At 47.3% G+C, this 15,100-nt stretch overlaps 2 protein-coding genes across 2 annotated transcripts; both read left to right on the top strand.

Annotated features, from left to right (window-relative positions):
* Positions 1 to 11,340: 11,340 nt before the first annotated feature.
* Positions 11,341 to 12,470, top strand: MYCGRDRAFT_111203 (uncharacterized protein; the record flags this gene model as incomplete). The annotated part of the gene is made up of 1 exon (XM_003848638.1): positions 11,341 to 12,470. One exon carries the CDS (start codon positions 11,341 to 11,343, stop codon positions 11,803 to 11,805), a length of 465 nt encoding a protein of 154 aa, XP_003848686.1.
* A 356-nt stretch (positions 12,471 to 12,826) lies between these two features.
* Positions 12,827 to 13,612, top strand: MYCGRDRAFT_76721 (uncharacterized protein; the record flags this gene model as incomplete). The annotated part of the gene is made up of 3 exons (XM_003848639.1): positions 12,827 to 12,928; positions 12,989 to 13,425; positions 13,480 to 13,612. The coding sequence occupies 3 exons, from the start codon at positions 12,827 to 12,829 to the stop codon at positions 13,610 to 13,612; spliced, it is 672 nt and encodes a 223-aa protein (XP_003848687.1).
* Positions 13,613 to 15,100: the final 1,488 nt, after the last annotated feature.

Here is a 15,100-nt window from a genome sequence, read left to right as displayed (position 1 = left end):
TCACAGTCCGAGGTGTCGGCTGGCCAGGTCGCCTTACAGTCCGAGGCTGCCCGAGAAAGCCCAAACACCTCTTGACACCTCTTCTCGTCCTCCACAAACGCACCCGGTTTCCTCCACATCTTCGCCGTCGATGGGGTCAAGGCCGGACTAACAGCATTTCCCACAGACCTGACCCTGCGCAGGCCGGCAAGGCCCGCCGCCCTTGTTCATACACGCAGCCCCACGTTTGCAGGCGTGCAGGTAGTCAGCCCCCAGATGTTGTTTGTACGCCGCTTTTTCGCAGGTCTTCTTCACGGCATTGCAATCAGCTTCGTTGTATGTCTCTGCACGATTGTCAGAGTCTCTCAGGAATGACGAGGCAGGAAACTCCCAACGTACGCGCGAAAATGGTGGAGGCTCCAAATGCGAGGACGAGGAAGATGTTCTTGATCTGCATGATGATCTGTGCTCGTGACACTATTGAAATACCTTTCAGGCGTGACCGTGTCGGGAACCCTGGTGCTGGGTAGTGCAGGCCCGAGGTTTTGGTCGACGTTCCGAATGCGAAGGAGCTTGGTAGCGCATGCTTCTTTGCACTTCACCTCTCAGTTTCGATCCATCTGTGCGTTTTTGTTCTTGCATCGCAGATCAGACATGCGGTACGTAGCGCCCCGATTGAGGTGGTCTGCTCATCTGTCGCTCTACAACCGGACTGTACCAGGATGTCCGGGATGCAGCGGATGAGGGATTTCGAGGAGTCAGCGGTATCCTTGCACCGGTACGTCAGTTTGTCAATTGAGTAGTGCAATGCAGGGGTGAACTTCAAGATTGAGAAAAACCATGTGTTTCTTGAGGTTATCGACCTAAAGACTATATAGACGCCGTGATTCCAAATACCCAAAAGGGGTTGGGGTCTTATCGCTAATATCCTATAATATTATATAGGACACTAACTACGTAATTAGGCTGTTAGAGTTAATATCCCTGGTCTTACCCTGTTTTATGAATTAACGCTAATAGATCGACACACCCCCGAGATCTGTTTATGTTATACTAAACGATCTTAACCCTCGCTCTCCTCGCTGTTAGAGTCGTCGTCCGAATCTTCGATTTCGGGGTCCTTCTTTGGCAGTAGTAGAATGTTAATAAGCGCTAGGGCGGCGGCTTGACGACGGCGTTGAAGTTTGAGAGATTCTGGCTCGAACTTACCGGATCCGCTGGCTATAGCGTTGAAGACGGCGGCTCCTTAGCTTCTTCTACGTTAGTTCCCTGCTATCGCGGTTATAGCGTCCTCCTCGGCGTAGGCGTCTCTTATTATCCGGTCGGGAGTAGTAACGTTGCTCGATCGAGGTCCTTTAGGCAGAGGTAAGGGAGCGACCTTCCTAGCGTTGCGGTTCATCTTTCTAGTCTTCGATTGCTTAGACTTAGCGTTAACGCCTATTATGTTTTCGTCTTCGTCCTTATCTTGGCGTTTGCGTTTCGCGGGCTTCTCGACCTTAACGGCAACAGCCTTAGTAGGTTGCTTCTTTGCTAGTGCCTTCCTCTTAGTCGGCTTAGGCATAGGTGTAAGCTCCTTCTCCTCTTCGTCGGAAGAGTCCTTAATAGGCTAATTGCGTCGTAGGCGAGCTAGTAGTCCGGAGGCGTACAGAGTAAGGAAGTTTTCTAGATCGTTATCTCCTTTAGATTCTTCGTCGAGGGCGTCTAGGGTAGCCTAAGCGACCTGTCTCCTCTTTTTACGTTCCTTAGAGGCCTTAGACTTGCAATTATATTCTTTTACTATCTAGCGTATAGTCTTAATATCTAGGATCCGGTTGTTTCTAGCATCGGCTTTAGGCTTATTTAGGGTTTAGTCGTCCTAGGTCGGCGTAGCGTAGGCGCGAGTGTAGTTTTTTAACATCGTGGACGCAGCGATAGGGTCGATGCTTTTAATAATTCGATCCTTTCCTTCGCCCTTAAAGGTGTAGAGGGCCTCTAGGTCCTTAAGAATCTAAAGAAGTCTAGGGTAGTAGATAGTAACTCCGCTCTTAATATCGTTATAGATGCGCTTAAGCTAAGTGAGAATGTCGATATACGGGACGTTAATAATAAAGGGAGCTAATAGGTAAAGCTTTGCTAAAATTAGCGCCTTAAACTCCTTTATGCAGTCGATCGAGTTAAGGAGGGTAAGCAGGATAGACTTTAACTGCCTCTTAGGCTTTAACTTGTTTTCCGCAGCGTCGCGTTAAAGTACTCCGTCTTCTCCTTTATTCTACCGGAACGCCTGCTCCTTCATTACGCTAAAGTTAGTAAACCGCCTAAATTCTCTAGAGAAGTTGTTAAATGCATTTTAGTAAGTCTTAACGACCTTATTAGTAATTTTGGGTTGTTTGTCTAGAAGAGTTGTAGGCCTCTTAGCACTCTGCTACCTACTAGTTATACGTAGGGTCTTAGGAGTGCGAGTTAACTTCTTCGTTAGGGTCTGCTAAGGTTAGTTCTAACGACGTAAAGTCTCTATTACAAAGGTTCTACGTAAGGGGCCCTAGTTAAAGTTACCCTTTCTAGCCTTCTTCGCAGAGATAGGGTCGACTTCGGATCTATCCTACAACTCCTTCTTAACGTTAGCGGCTTCGGACTCGGCCTCTTTAGCAGCTTTGCGTTGTTTCTCTGCCTTCTTCTCTGCTTTTAGGATAGCCGCTTCTCTTGCCTTTGCGTCCTAGTATGCTATTAGGTCCTCTTTAGTTGTATAACTATTCGTTCTTAACTTCATTTCGTATAACTAAATAGCTTTAAGGTCTCTAGCTTGCTAGGCCTAAAAGGCCTTATCTAATTGTCTAGTAACTAGATTAGCTTAATAAAGTGTTGCAGCGTAATTCTTAAACTCCTTTTTGTCAAGGATAACTGTTTCTTAAGGAGGAGCGTTGTCCTTATTTAGGACTTCAGCTCTAGCTGCTATAGTATCCTCCTGTGTGTTCCTGTCGTTTAGGACTTATACGCTTTAATCTAGTATCTACGCATTGCTTGCTACGCGCTAATTAAGGTAGCGGTGTCGGAACATGTCGTCCTTATCGCTTAGTTAATCTTCGGCCGCTAACAACTCGCAGTCAACTTTAGCTTTAGCTGCTACGTTAATTGCGTCTTCTTCCCTTAGATAAGGCTGCGCACCCTGCTAGTTGTCCTGAACTTTATCTTGCGCACGAGCGGTTGCGGCCTTAGCGGTAACTTAACGTAGCTGTTCTAGAGTAATTAGATTAGTAGGAGTGTCGACGCGCGTGTTCGGGTTGTTAGCGTCGATGCTAGACTAGTTGTCGCCTATCGTGGAGGTAGTTTTCGAGTGTTTTCTCGACTTCTTAGTTAATTTAGGGACGTTTTCGAGTGCGTTAAAGTCCAGAAGTAGTACCTCGTTCTCGGGGTTAAGGTTGCGCCTGTTTCTAGTGTTTACCATCGCAATAGTGCTAATGTTAACACCTCTGCTAATGTAAAATAAGGTAGTTAAAGAAAAGAAGAGAAAGTGGAAGTGCAAACAGAAAAGATATAAGCTCTAAGAATAAGTACAGACTAGTGCTAAGGAATGCGTTACGGGTTTAGAAGTACGCGTAGTTCGGCATGTAATAGCTGTTTAGGTCTTTAGTAGCTGCCAATTTCAGTTTAGCGCAAAAAGTGAAGTAAATTTAGCTTTAAAAGGGTAATCCGGTCGATAGATCCCTAGATGTATACGTCCTAGACCACTTGTTAAGGTAGTAAACGTAATAATTTAAGTCCGCATGTAATATGCATATAAGGCTATGTAATAGCTCCTAATCGTTATGCAGACTTCTTTCTAATAGTAATGTTAGGCTAGGCATTTGCCTAGCCCTTACCCCCGAGATCCGGTAGTAAAGTTTTACTATTAGCGCAGTCCTTACCCCCTAGATCCGGTAGTATCGTTATTCGGAGCTGGTCTAGAAAGGCGCGATGCCGTTATGCTAACAGCAGTTTTGTCATCCCGTCCGCGGGCATTAAGGTAGTTTCGACCTATTTAACCTTAAGGTCTCCGGCTTAGTACCTCTTACGCAGCTAGCACTACTATATATCTACATACCTTATCTTAGTATCTAGCTTTTAGCCTTATATAGTAACGACTCGAATAGTTTGCTTGTTGTTATATAACAACCTCCCCTTGCTGTTAAGGCTTAGGTCTATGTTTTTAAACACTCGTTCCTACTAGATTATCTCTGTTCTAGCATAGCTAAGTGCATACAGCTCTAACTCCGTAGATAATTTAGTAACTATAGTCTGCTTTGTGGACTTCTAGTCGATAATTCCTCTAAACAAGAAGAAAACTATACCCTCTAAGCTTCTTCGCGTTTCTAGATTGTCTACGAACAAAGTATCTAAGGCTCCGAAGAACTCTAGTAGTTACGATAGGTAGGTAAGCCTGCTGTCGTCTTTGCTATACTAAACGCTTAATTAAGAGCTTTGTAGCAGATATCTAATGTAATAATCTGCTGCTTTAAGATAATGTTCGGCTAGATTTACTAGATAACGTGGTCGGCGACGAGGAACACCTGTACGTGGTGCCGGCTACGAACCTGCGACGATACCGTCGTCGCAGAGCTAAGTTTCCTCCGGAGGATTGGAGAGGCCGTCGATCCCTCTTCCCTTACAACAACAATAACAACACGACCTGGAGGTACGCCTCCTATTGAAACATAAGCTACAGAACAATAGTACGATTCGAACGAATAGCTCTCTACGCTACGAACAAGAAGAAGAAGAAGAAGAAGAAGAGGCAGTCTACTCTGTCCTATACGCGTACCTCCTCGAAATCCGAATCGAAATCGTATGTCCCTTCTCTAGTAGAGACGTCGTTGCCCTCGAAAGGAAGCATACATGCACTTTAAAGAGCTAGAACTCGGTGGAATCTACAACTCTGCGATTAACCTACGTAGCTGTATACGTTTGGAAGCGGCATACAGTTCCACAAAGGCATATTAAGGACAAGAGAAAGAGATAGCGGGTTGGATAGCTGCTTGCGTAGCTGCTTGCGTAGCTGCTTGCGCTTGCGCAGCTACGTCGCTCCTGCACTGCTTTTTGCACTACAATGCATTTCCTCTCTCTCTCTTTCGAATTCGCAGCGTGCGTGCGAAGCGGAAGGATCCGCTGAAAATTCTGCAAAAAGCTTAGCGCGAAAATTCTGCAGCCCCGGCTACACGACACTCTGCAGCCCCGGCTACACGACACTCGTTGGATTTCCTTTGTTTTGCGCTGCTTTTAAAGTCCTTTGGCATTTTGCCTTAGGCACGGGGTTTCCCCTAAGGTTAAAGAATACCGAAAGAATTTGATTGTAAATAGATCTACTGCCTTGCTTACAAGGCCGTCCTACATAGTCTTGGACTCCGAAAGGACGTAAATGGAACAAACAAACAAACAAACTAGATAACGTGCTAACAAAGAAACTGCAAAAGCGATATCCGGTCTTATATAGGATGCTACGAAGTTAAGAGAACCAACTTTTAACTGCATCTCCTTAATTATGTAGGGTTTCGCCTTTTCTTTTGCCGGTTCCTAATTAAAGTTTATAGGTAGAGGTGTATCCGCCCTTTTTTTAGTTAATAAGACATTATATCTTCTAGCGACCTTCTTAATGTAGGTGTCTTAGTTAAGCTACATGTCCCTAGTCTCTCTGTTCCGGATGATTTTAATTCTACAGAAGTAGTCGATTAGGCCTATAACCCTTATCTCGTATTTGGCTATTAGCCTTTTCTATATATCTTTGGCGTGAACTTTGTGTTTATAATAAAACGCTAATATAATGTTATTAACGAAGAAGAAGATTATAACTTTTCTATCGGTGTATAGACAATTAACGACTTACCGTAGTCCAAGCTCTTCGACTCCTTTACTTAGATCTCCCTACTACAGCGCTAAGGACTCCTTAAAGCCGTAAAGGGCGCGAACGCATTTTAATAGCATGTTCGGGTCTCGAAAACCGTCTAGGGGTTAAAGGTAGATTAGCGTCGGCAACTTAGAGTTTAGAAAGGCGTTTACGGCGTCTATCTAAATTGTTTCTAGGTTAAAGTGTGCTATAATTGCTATTAACAACCTAAACAGCCTTGCTGCGAGGGTAGCTGCGTACGTGTTAAGCTCGGTTAACTACAAATCTCCTCTTGCACAAATTCGAGCCTTAAACTTCTCTAAGTGTCCTTTTAAGTCTTGCTTGTATTTAAATACCTACGTTAACAAGACAGTTAGGTTGTTTCCTACTTGACTTTTGGGGATCTAATAAAACGTTCTAGTGTCTAGAGCCTTTTAAAACTCTGCTCTAGCAGCCTTTTCGAATTCCTTTAAGTACTTATGCATAATAAGGTCTTTCTAGCGTTTTGGTTCTAGCGGTAAATCTCCGATAAGGACAGGTGCGTCTTTTGCGGATGCTCCTTCCTCTATAACCGCCTTTATCGTAGTAATAGCGTAGACTTTAGCTATCGTCGCATAAGTCGCGAACATTCCTATAGTGTCGAATAAGGTTATTTCGCTAAAGTTAAAGTCTATAACTTCGGAGTTAAAGCTTAGAGGTAGCTAGTAGTCGATTATTCTCTACTGTTAAGTCGATAACGTTAGTTTATCGAGCTTATCGTCCGGATCTATCTATTCCGGTCCCCGCTTCTAAGCTTAATAGAAGGGGAAGAGTTAATTGTCTATGTATTTAATGCCTTAGACACTAACAAACGTTTCTACGATGTCCTCTCGCATCTCTTTAGGTCTATTATAGGGGATTGTATATTCGACATTACTATCGTCTTAAATTAGAGCACCTCTTCGGAAGGATTCCGGAATTTCGACCTTATTACCTTATCTAGCGATGTAGCTTATATACATAGCCTCTTGCAGGTTATAAAATTAATGTGCTTCTGTAGCGTAGTCTAGTTCGACATTAATCGCAAGATTAAGTAGTACTACTATGTTTAGATTAAAGTCGTAGAGTCCTTCGTACTTTATCTTCTCGTTAAATACTACATCTCTTATCCTAATTACCCTATCTAGGCTTAGAATCTAGATTTAAAAGATGTTGTGTCCCTTAAAGCCGACTAGGTATCCGATTCTTGCTCGCTCTATCATCTTCTCCCTTTTAGGGACGTCTTTTAGATTAGTTTTATGTGTATACGCTCTCGACCCGAATTTATAGATGTAGGCGATATCTGGCTTCTAGTTTGTCGCTATTTCCTATAGGGATTTGTAACCTAATACTTGCGTTAGGGCCCTGTTTATAATATAGGCTGCTATTATGTAGGCTTTATTCTAGAGATCCTTTAGGAGTCTTGATTTAATAATTAGTGTCCTTGCTATCTCGACGATAACGCCGCCGGCTCGTTCTACTAGGTCCTGTGCTTACGTATACGGTACTAAGGGCTTCTACATTACTAATCCCTTGCGGAGTGCGGACTGAAACGTTAATCCGTACTTAGGGTCTGCGTCCAATCTAAGGGCGAATATTTCACGACCTATACTCTTTACAAAGGTCTGAAGTTCCTCGAAGCATCGTACTAGGCTCGCTTAATTAGCGTTCGGCATCGTCTAAACGAAGTGCAGGTATATCGTTAAATCTACGGCGTAAAACATGTATTTATCTCCGTTCTTTGCTATGTTAAATTCTATAATATCGGCCGCAACGTCGGAAAAAGGTGCTAGCATCCTAATCTTAACTAGTTTTCTTCGAGAAACGATTCTTTTCGACTTGCTCTAGGCGCATAAGTAGCATTCGTGCATTTTAGGGGCCGCATCTTTATCTTTTAGATACTCTACGCCTTTAGCGGCTCGATAGAGTTCTAATATATAATTACCCCTAATGTGGCCTATAACTTAGTGCTATTAGGCCTAAGAGAGGACTCTAGGTCGTCTCGCCGCCCTGCTGTCCGTCGCGAAGGCGACGAGCCGTGTTTAATTAGCTAGTTAATCCCTTTTCAACGCTATCTCGACGCTTAGGGGTTAACTATTCTCGTTAAGTAGCTAGTTGATAATTTCAATCCTTACTTTCGGCGTAGTCGCTAGGTTTAGATATAGTAAGCCGCCATATCGCTTGATCTTAGTAACAACTGCTCTGGATTTATCTATCTAGTTGTCGGTCCTCTCGTCTAAGAAGAGGCCAAAGTCTCTACACAGCCTAGTCGACACGATGTTAACGTGAAATCCGGGTATATATAGGACGTCCCTTAGTAACAGCGTAATCGGCTTGCCTAAGGGTAATAGGAACTGTACTTTTGCTATGCCTCTTGTAGCAGCCTTTATCTGTTAGTTCCCGGTGTAAATCGATACGTTATATGGTATATTAACGACCTTAAATCCCGCTATAGTTAGATTGTTTATAATATAAACGTTCGAGCTACTGTCTAGAAGCTATCGATTTTTCTTGTCGTAAGCTTTAGTCGATATTACTCTAAACTAAGTTACCGCTCTAATAGCGTAACTGCTATACTGCGTCTTCGGTTCGTTAGAGACGATTGTCCTACTTAAACTAGGTGTTCCGGACCTAGTCTATTCCTTTAGTACCTTAGTAATCTTGTAGTAATCCTTTAGTCCTATAGCAATAGGGTCTCTAAACTTTATCTGCTAGAGGCACTTAGCCTTATCCTTCTTAAGGACGTTCTAGTAGTTGTCGAGGAATCTCTTATCCTCTTTTGTTATATCGGCTTTATTAGGTCGAAGACGATAGTTAATAATAGGACAATCTCCTAGTTTTAGATACGCTTTGTCGGAGTCTTTACCTATATACGGTCGACAGGTCCTGTCCTTGTTGTTAGGCCTGTTTCCTCTGTTTTAATTACCTAAATTAGTCGTTGCATTAAATGTTACCTAACCTGTTCCGGTAATTTGAGCCTCTTTAGACCTAAACGTAGCGTTTGCACAGAACTGCTTAGCTAAGTTTCTAGGGTCTCTGTTAATAAACGTAGTTACGTCGTAAACGTATTAACTAAGATTATTCTTGCTCGCTAACAGTCTTCCTATAGTAACATTAATCTTGTCTTCTACTATCCGCACGAAGTCGTCTTTTAGGATGCTAGCGGCCGGATAGTGTCCTCTAACTATCTTCTTTTTAAGCTTAATCTACTTTTGCAGGTGTATAAGGATGTTAGACGACTTGGGTCTAGATAACAGGTCGTTATGTTGTTTAGAAAGCATTCTGCGCCTCGTTGCGTCGTCTAGCGCGAATATCTTAGTTACGAAGTCTATCTAGCTTGCTAGTGTCCCAGACTAATCGTTAAGGTTGTCTAGGTACGTTAACAGAATAGTCCGGCTAAAGTATTTTTTAAAATCTTCTTTCTTCTTCCTAAACGTCTCGTAGATAACGGATTCTCTAATATAGTTCTTCATTTTGGAGTCGAAAATAGCTTTATTTTGTTGCTACTTTATAAAGTTCTCGCCTTCTAGAAGTTAAGTGTCTGTAAGGCCTAAATCCGTCTTGTTCGGCATGTTTAGGACCTTTAGTTCTAAAGTTCAGTCTACGGCTATACTATCTTTAACTATTAGGGTTGTCTCTCGCATATATTGCTATATATAGTTGTTAATTGCCGCCGACTTAGTATTTAGGTACTATTCGTCGTACTTGGTTTAATCGGTGTAGATAATTTCTCGACGCTTTAGTCCTATTGCGGTTAGAAAACCTAACGAGTCTAGCTTAAGACCTTCTATTGTTGCTTGTTAATGCGAAGTTGTCTTTAATCTTGTTGTTCAAGTCGAAACCGGGCTTATAACTGTTAATTAAGTAGTGCAATGCAGGGGTAAACTTCAAGATTAAGAAAAACTATATATTTCTTAAGGTTATCGACCTAAAGACTATATAGACGCCGTGATTCCAAATACCCAAAAGGGGTTAGGGTCTTATCGCCAATATCCTATAATATCATATAGGACACTAACTACGTAATCAGGCTGTTGGAGTTAATATCCCTGGTCTTACCCTGTTTCATGAATCAACGCTAACAGATCGACACAGTTCATCAAAGTGGTCGTCATCCCACAAACCGGAGTTGACAGTAGGCACATGGTAGGCAGTGACGACGATGCCGCTTTCGTTGTTGCGTGACCCGTTGCGTTTCGTGGACTTATCAGTATCGTTCACGATTGTGATCGTCTTACACATGGCAATCTACGTCATCTGTTGCCCGACTCGTCCGATGTGGATGGTCACAATCGGGGCGATTGACGTTGCATGGAGATCGCCTCATGATGAGGAGCACGGTCGGAGATTTACCAGCCCTATCCATGTACTCGGGCCATCCTTGCGGGGGACCCTGCCGTCAGTCCTCCTTTTGGATGTGACGTGTACCAATCTCCGCCGTCGCCAAGACGCTGTCGAAGGGTTTCCCTGCTCTGGTGACACAGCATGAACCTGTTCCCGCTCCACGAAGGCGGCTTCGCTTTTTCCGTACCACACTGCCGATGTCGTGGCTACAGTACTTCTACGAGGCCGCCGCTCTTTCCGAGACCTACTACAGACTGTGGAATGCATACCTAGAGTAGTGCTTACACCGGTGATCGGAGGTGTTGACGGTTTCTCGTGATCACTCTGGCTCGAATGCTTCATGGGCCAGGCACTACTATCCCTTGCCTTTGGAACGGAGTCTGTAGTAACGTCTGCAGGGAGGAGGTGAGGTCTCGAGGTCTCGAGGAAGTTCTTAGCGTCTGCATGATCTAATCTGATCTAATGCCTGACCTAATCGAGAGGACCGTTCATCATGAGAACCTAACATCGTCCTCGCAACTCAGCTTCCTCCCTGAGATCCGAGTCGTGACTTCCATACCTTCTCCTTTGCACTGGAGCCTATGGCGGTAGACACTATTGTCCCGATCTTTCCAACGAGCCTATAGCTCACGTGCTTGGGCATCGTACGTCCGTCGCTGTCTTCGCTAGCTCGAGCTTCTTAGCGCTCACTTTCCTCGTTCCTTCCCTTGCTCGAGTACTTCGCTTCGCGACTTCGGCTCGCTTGTTTTTGTCCGAATCTGGCTAGTCGAGGTAAAGGTCGGTCTAAGAGATGCGCTCCGGAAACTGCTGAGCTGCCACTGTGCGTTCGAGGAAACGGCGGCATTGGCTCAGAGATTGTATGTGCAAGGCTTTACTTGCTCAAACAGGGTGTATGCAGAGCTATCGTCGACGAGCATAGTGGCATTGCAGACCGCCTCGCCATGTTGCATCGAAATGGTCCAGGTTGCGGAATTTGTCGGAATCGAAGACGATGACACCGCTCGCAAGTTTCCCTCAGAGCAGGTCGACAGCTGACATAAAAGGCGACCTGGATGCCCTCATAATCACCTCCATCATCGCAAAAAGGTCCATTCCGAGTCCCACCAAAGCTCGCATTATCAAGCTTCACCGAGCCGGCCCTTCACTCGAACGACTTCAAGCTCAACATGAAATTCTTCACGACCACGGCCCTCCTCGCCGCGATGGCCATCACCAACACTGCGGCAGCGCCAGTCGTCGCAGATGATACCGTGGCGGTTGGCAACTTGGTTCACCGTCGGACCATCGTCGATCCTCTAGCCGGCTCCCACGACCTTGTCGAAAGCAAGGTCAAGAGACAGCACGATTGCGACCTCGACCCAGCAGGTTGCGAGGGGCCAGACAAACTGAAAGTCAAGAGACAGCACGATTGCGACCTCGACCCAGCAGGTTGCCTGGGACCAGATAAACTCAAGGCCAAGAGAGAGGCTCACGACAATGATCCATCCGCCTCCGATGGACTGACCGAAATCAAGATGAAGAGAGCCGGCGGCCCTCACGGATGCGACCCTGAGGACCCAGGCTGCGAGGGGCCAGACAAACTCAAAGTCAAGAGAGTTGCTGACGACAATGATCCATCCGGCCAATTCTAGAGAGAGCGTCTCTCCATATACAACCCGTGGTGCAGTCCCGACGACACTGGCACCGTCCGAGACGGCCGTCGCTAGATCGAGGCTGGCCAGGAAAACATCATCTTGGCCTCGATGTTAATCGCGCACGTCCAGGAGGAAGCTGTGGTCGGGGGTCGACACAGAGGTGGGCGAACTTTGCTCGATGCTTTTGGATTCGGGAATGATCGTGGGTGGCACCGCGAGGAGTTGTCTCAATTTTTTAATACACCGTGACACATACTCTCGTTATCGAAAGGCGTTGTAGTGCGTTGCAGGAAGTCCTCCGTTGTTTAAGCGTCACCTGATCTCAATCCAGAGTCCTTGTACCGCCGCGCTGAGTCCTTTGTTCGAGACGAGACTTGCCAGGCCAGTCTGTAGACGGGAGAGCGACTAATCCGGGTGATGCTGACCTTTATCCGGGAAGCTGACGGCAGGTACGTGTCAATCTCCAGATGGCTCCTCCTGAAGAGTCGGGACGGCCTTTTTGACCGAATTTGAGCGTGCGACACCTTCGATGTTTGCTTTATGGAACTCGATTGATTCTTCTCCGGACAATGCGCGGTAATTGTGTGGCTGTGGCTGCGACTCGTTTCTGTTGGCGAGGCGCAGCATGATGCGCGCGATTGGAGGGTATTGATGCCGTGGCCGACGGCCGATCGAGTAGAGAAGACGTGGAAACAGAGATGCGGTGCGGTAAAATTGGTCCGCCCGGATCTTGTTTTCAGCGGTCCGGCGACGTCTTCCTTCTGGAGTCTGGAGCTCTCCACTTTCGACATCACCTCTGACGACCTCACTTCACGTCACCCTGCGATACTGATAGCTCTCCAATACAACCATTCATCTCAGCTTCTGCCTCCGTAATCTGTCAAATCCACTCCCAGGACCGGCGCCCAAAATTGCTACAGTCCTCTTGCTCGCATCTCGCCTTTCCAACAGCCCTGACTGCTGGACCAAGATAGGTTCTCAAACCTCGCGACTTGCGACCGGACGTGGTGCCGCAAACATGGCATGGCGGTGCTCCGGAGTCACGAATGAGGCACTAATTAACAACATGCTCGAGGCGGGCCTCATTAACAGTCCTCGCGTCAGCGAAGCCATGAAGAGCGTACGACAGCGACAAGCGGCATCACTCTATCGACACTCTGACATTCCACCGCCGCTCTAGGTCGACCGAGCCCACTACGCTCCCGAAGCACCCTATCAAGACTCACCGCAGTCCATCGGTCACCGCGCGACGATCTCCGCTCCACACATGCACGCCGCAGCTGCCGAGTCACTCCTCCTTTACCTCCGCCCTGGAGCGTCAGTCCTCGACGTTGGAAGCGGTAGCGGCTACCTCACACACGTACTCGCAGCATTAGTGCAGCCGGGCGGGAAGGTGGTGGGCGTGGAGCATATTACTGCATTGAGGGATATGGGAGAGAGCAATATGAAGAAGAGCCAGGAGGGAAAGGCATTGCTGGAAGGGAAGATTGTGGAATTTGTGAAAGCGGATGGGAGATTGGGATGGAGGAGCGGTGCGCCGTGGGATGCGATACATGTTGGTGCGGCGGCGAACGGATTGCCTGATCACTTGGTGGAGCAGCTGAAGGCGCCGGGGAGGTGAGGAGGTATCGCTTTACTGCTTGGTGGATGTGTGGCTGACTGGCAATACAGGCTGTTCATTCCCGTTGAAGAGAATGGCTCGCAGCATATCTATGTCATTGACAAGTCTGCTGACGGCACGGTGACGAAGAAGAGGGAGATAGGCGTGCGATACGTGCCTTTGACAGATGCGCCTGCGGGGTGAGGATGGTTTTCGAGCGAATTGTTGACTCAAGAATGCTGTGGTGAGGACCGCAACATTGTTACTATCGGACTGCTGCCGAGCGGCGTGCTGCTGTCTCGCGCACGATGCACGCAAGCGATGGCTCTGGATTGAGACATGACGGCCCGACACAAAGAGTGCATCTCTTACACCTTGCAGGTCAAACGCACATGCCGAGCCCTCGAGCCGACCATTCGACCTTGACTTTTCGTGGAGGTCGATAACGACAAAGTGGGCATCCCTGCTGATCAGCGACGGGTCCTGCCTCCCGGTATAGGTGTCTGGTCTTCCAACACATTCCCATCGCGTGTTCCAATATCCACCAACGATATTCGAGCTTCGATCGCCAACGTCGGACTGTGGTCGGTCGGCGCGGCGCCGGCAAGCGTGTCTTCGGCACGTTCTGCCAGAATTGTTGTGCAAGCGCACGTTGTGATGGGAGGCCGAGCTTTTCCCAGAGCAGCGCAACAGCCCACATTGTCCCCCTTAGTGCTGCCCGCTCAATATCGAGCTGCGATTCGGTCCGGGCGTGGGCGAGTTCTGCGCGTGCGATGGCTCGGTGGAGGATGACAATGTTGCTGGCGTGTCTGCTCGCCGTTGCTTTGTTGGCGCGGGAATGTGTCTGCGCTTGCTGTTGGATCTCGGCTTCGAGGGTTGTGATCCTGGTGACTGTCAGATAAGACTGTGCGCTGAAAGGATATCGACATACCTTTCTTCAAGTTCCTGCCTCGTTGGCTCGGTATTTCGCTGTTCGGCGGCTTGACAAAGCTCTGAAAGCCTCTCCATCTCCTCGACCGCATCTGCCATGATGTGAGAGATCGTGGTGGAGGAAGAAACTGCGCGCCTCGATTCCGCGAAATAAGTTCGTCGACTTACTCAGCCAAACGCCCGCCGAGAAAACTTTTCAAACTGCGTTTGTCTTATTAAAGCTGAAGTCCGCTGTGGAGGCATTTCCAAATCTCGACCGCCCGCGTCGTCTGCTGTCCGCCAGCTCGCACCACACGCCCACTCACCCACTACCCCTGTGCCGATCTGGCATCTGCGCCTCTGCCACTAATCCAGCACTTGCCGCCGTGTCGACATTGACCCGGCCGAAGGATCTTTCCCTCCCAGAGACTTATGGCACGCCCATCCGCCGTCGCCGCAACCTTCGAAAGGCCATCGCCTCGCCGCTAAAGCATCGTCTCGGACAATTCTTTTTGAGCGGCCCAGATAGTCCTCGCCGGACCCTCATACCTCGCCGCCCAAGGAGGTGTTGTCGACCTGTTCGGATTTTCGGACCCTGACGCAGCAACGGCACTTCACTTTCTCGACGAACGCGATCCATCCGTTTCTCTATCGCCGTCGCAACCGACAGAAGCCTGTCAACGACGAGCATCGCATCATCTAAAAGAGCGTGTATTGGGAGCAGGTAGAAGACTCGAGGAAGAACATGTCGAAGCTCGGATTCAAGAATGGACGCCTGCAGAT

This window comes from Zymoseptoria tritici, chromosome 11, assembly GCF_000219625.1.
Source record: "Zymoseptoria tritici IPO323 chromosome 11, whole genome shotgun sequence".
NCBI classification, from domain to species: domain Eukaryota; kingdom Fungi; phylum Ascomycota; class Dothideomycetes; order Mycosphaerellales; family Mycosphaerellaceae; genus Zymoseptoria; species Zymoseptoria tritici.
This window is presented reverse-complemented; position numbering and strand designations above follow the sequence as displayed.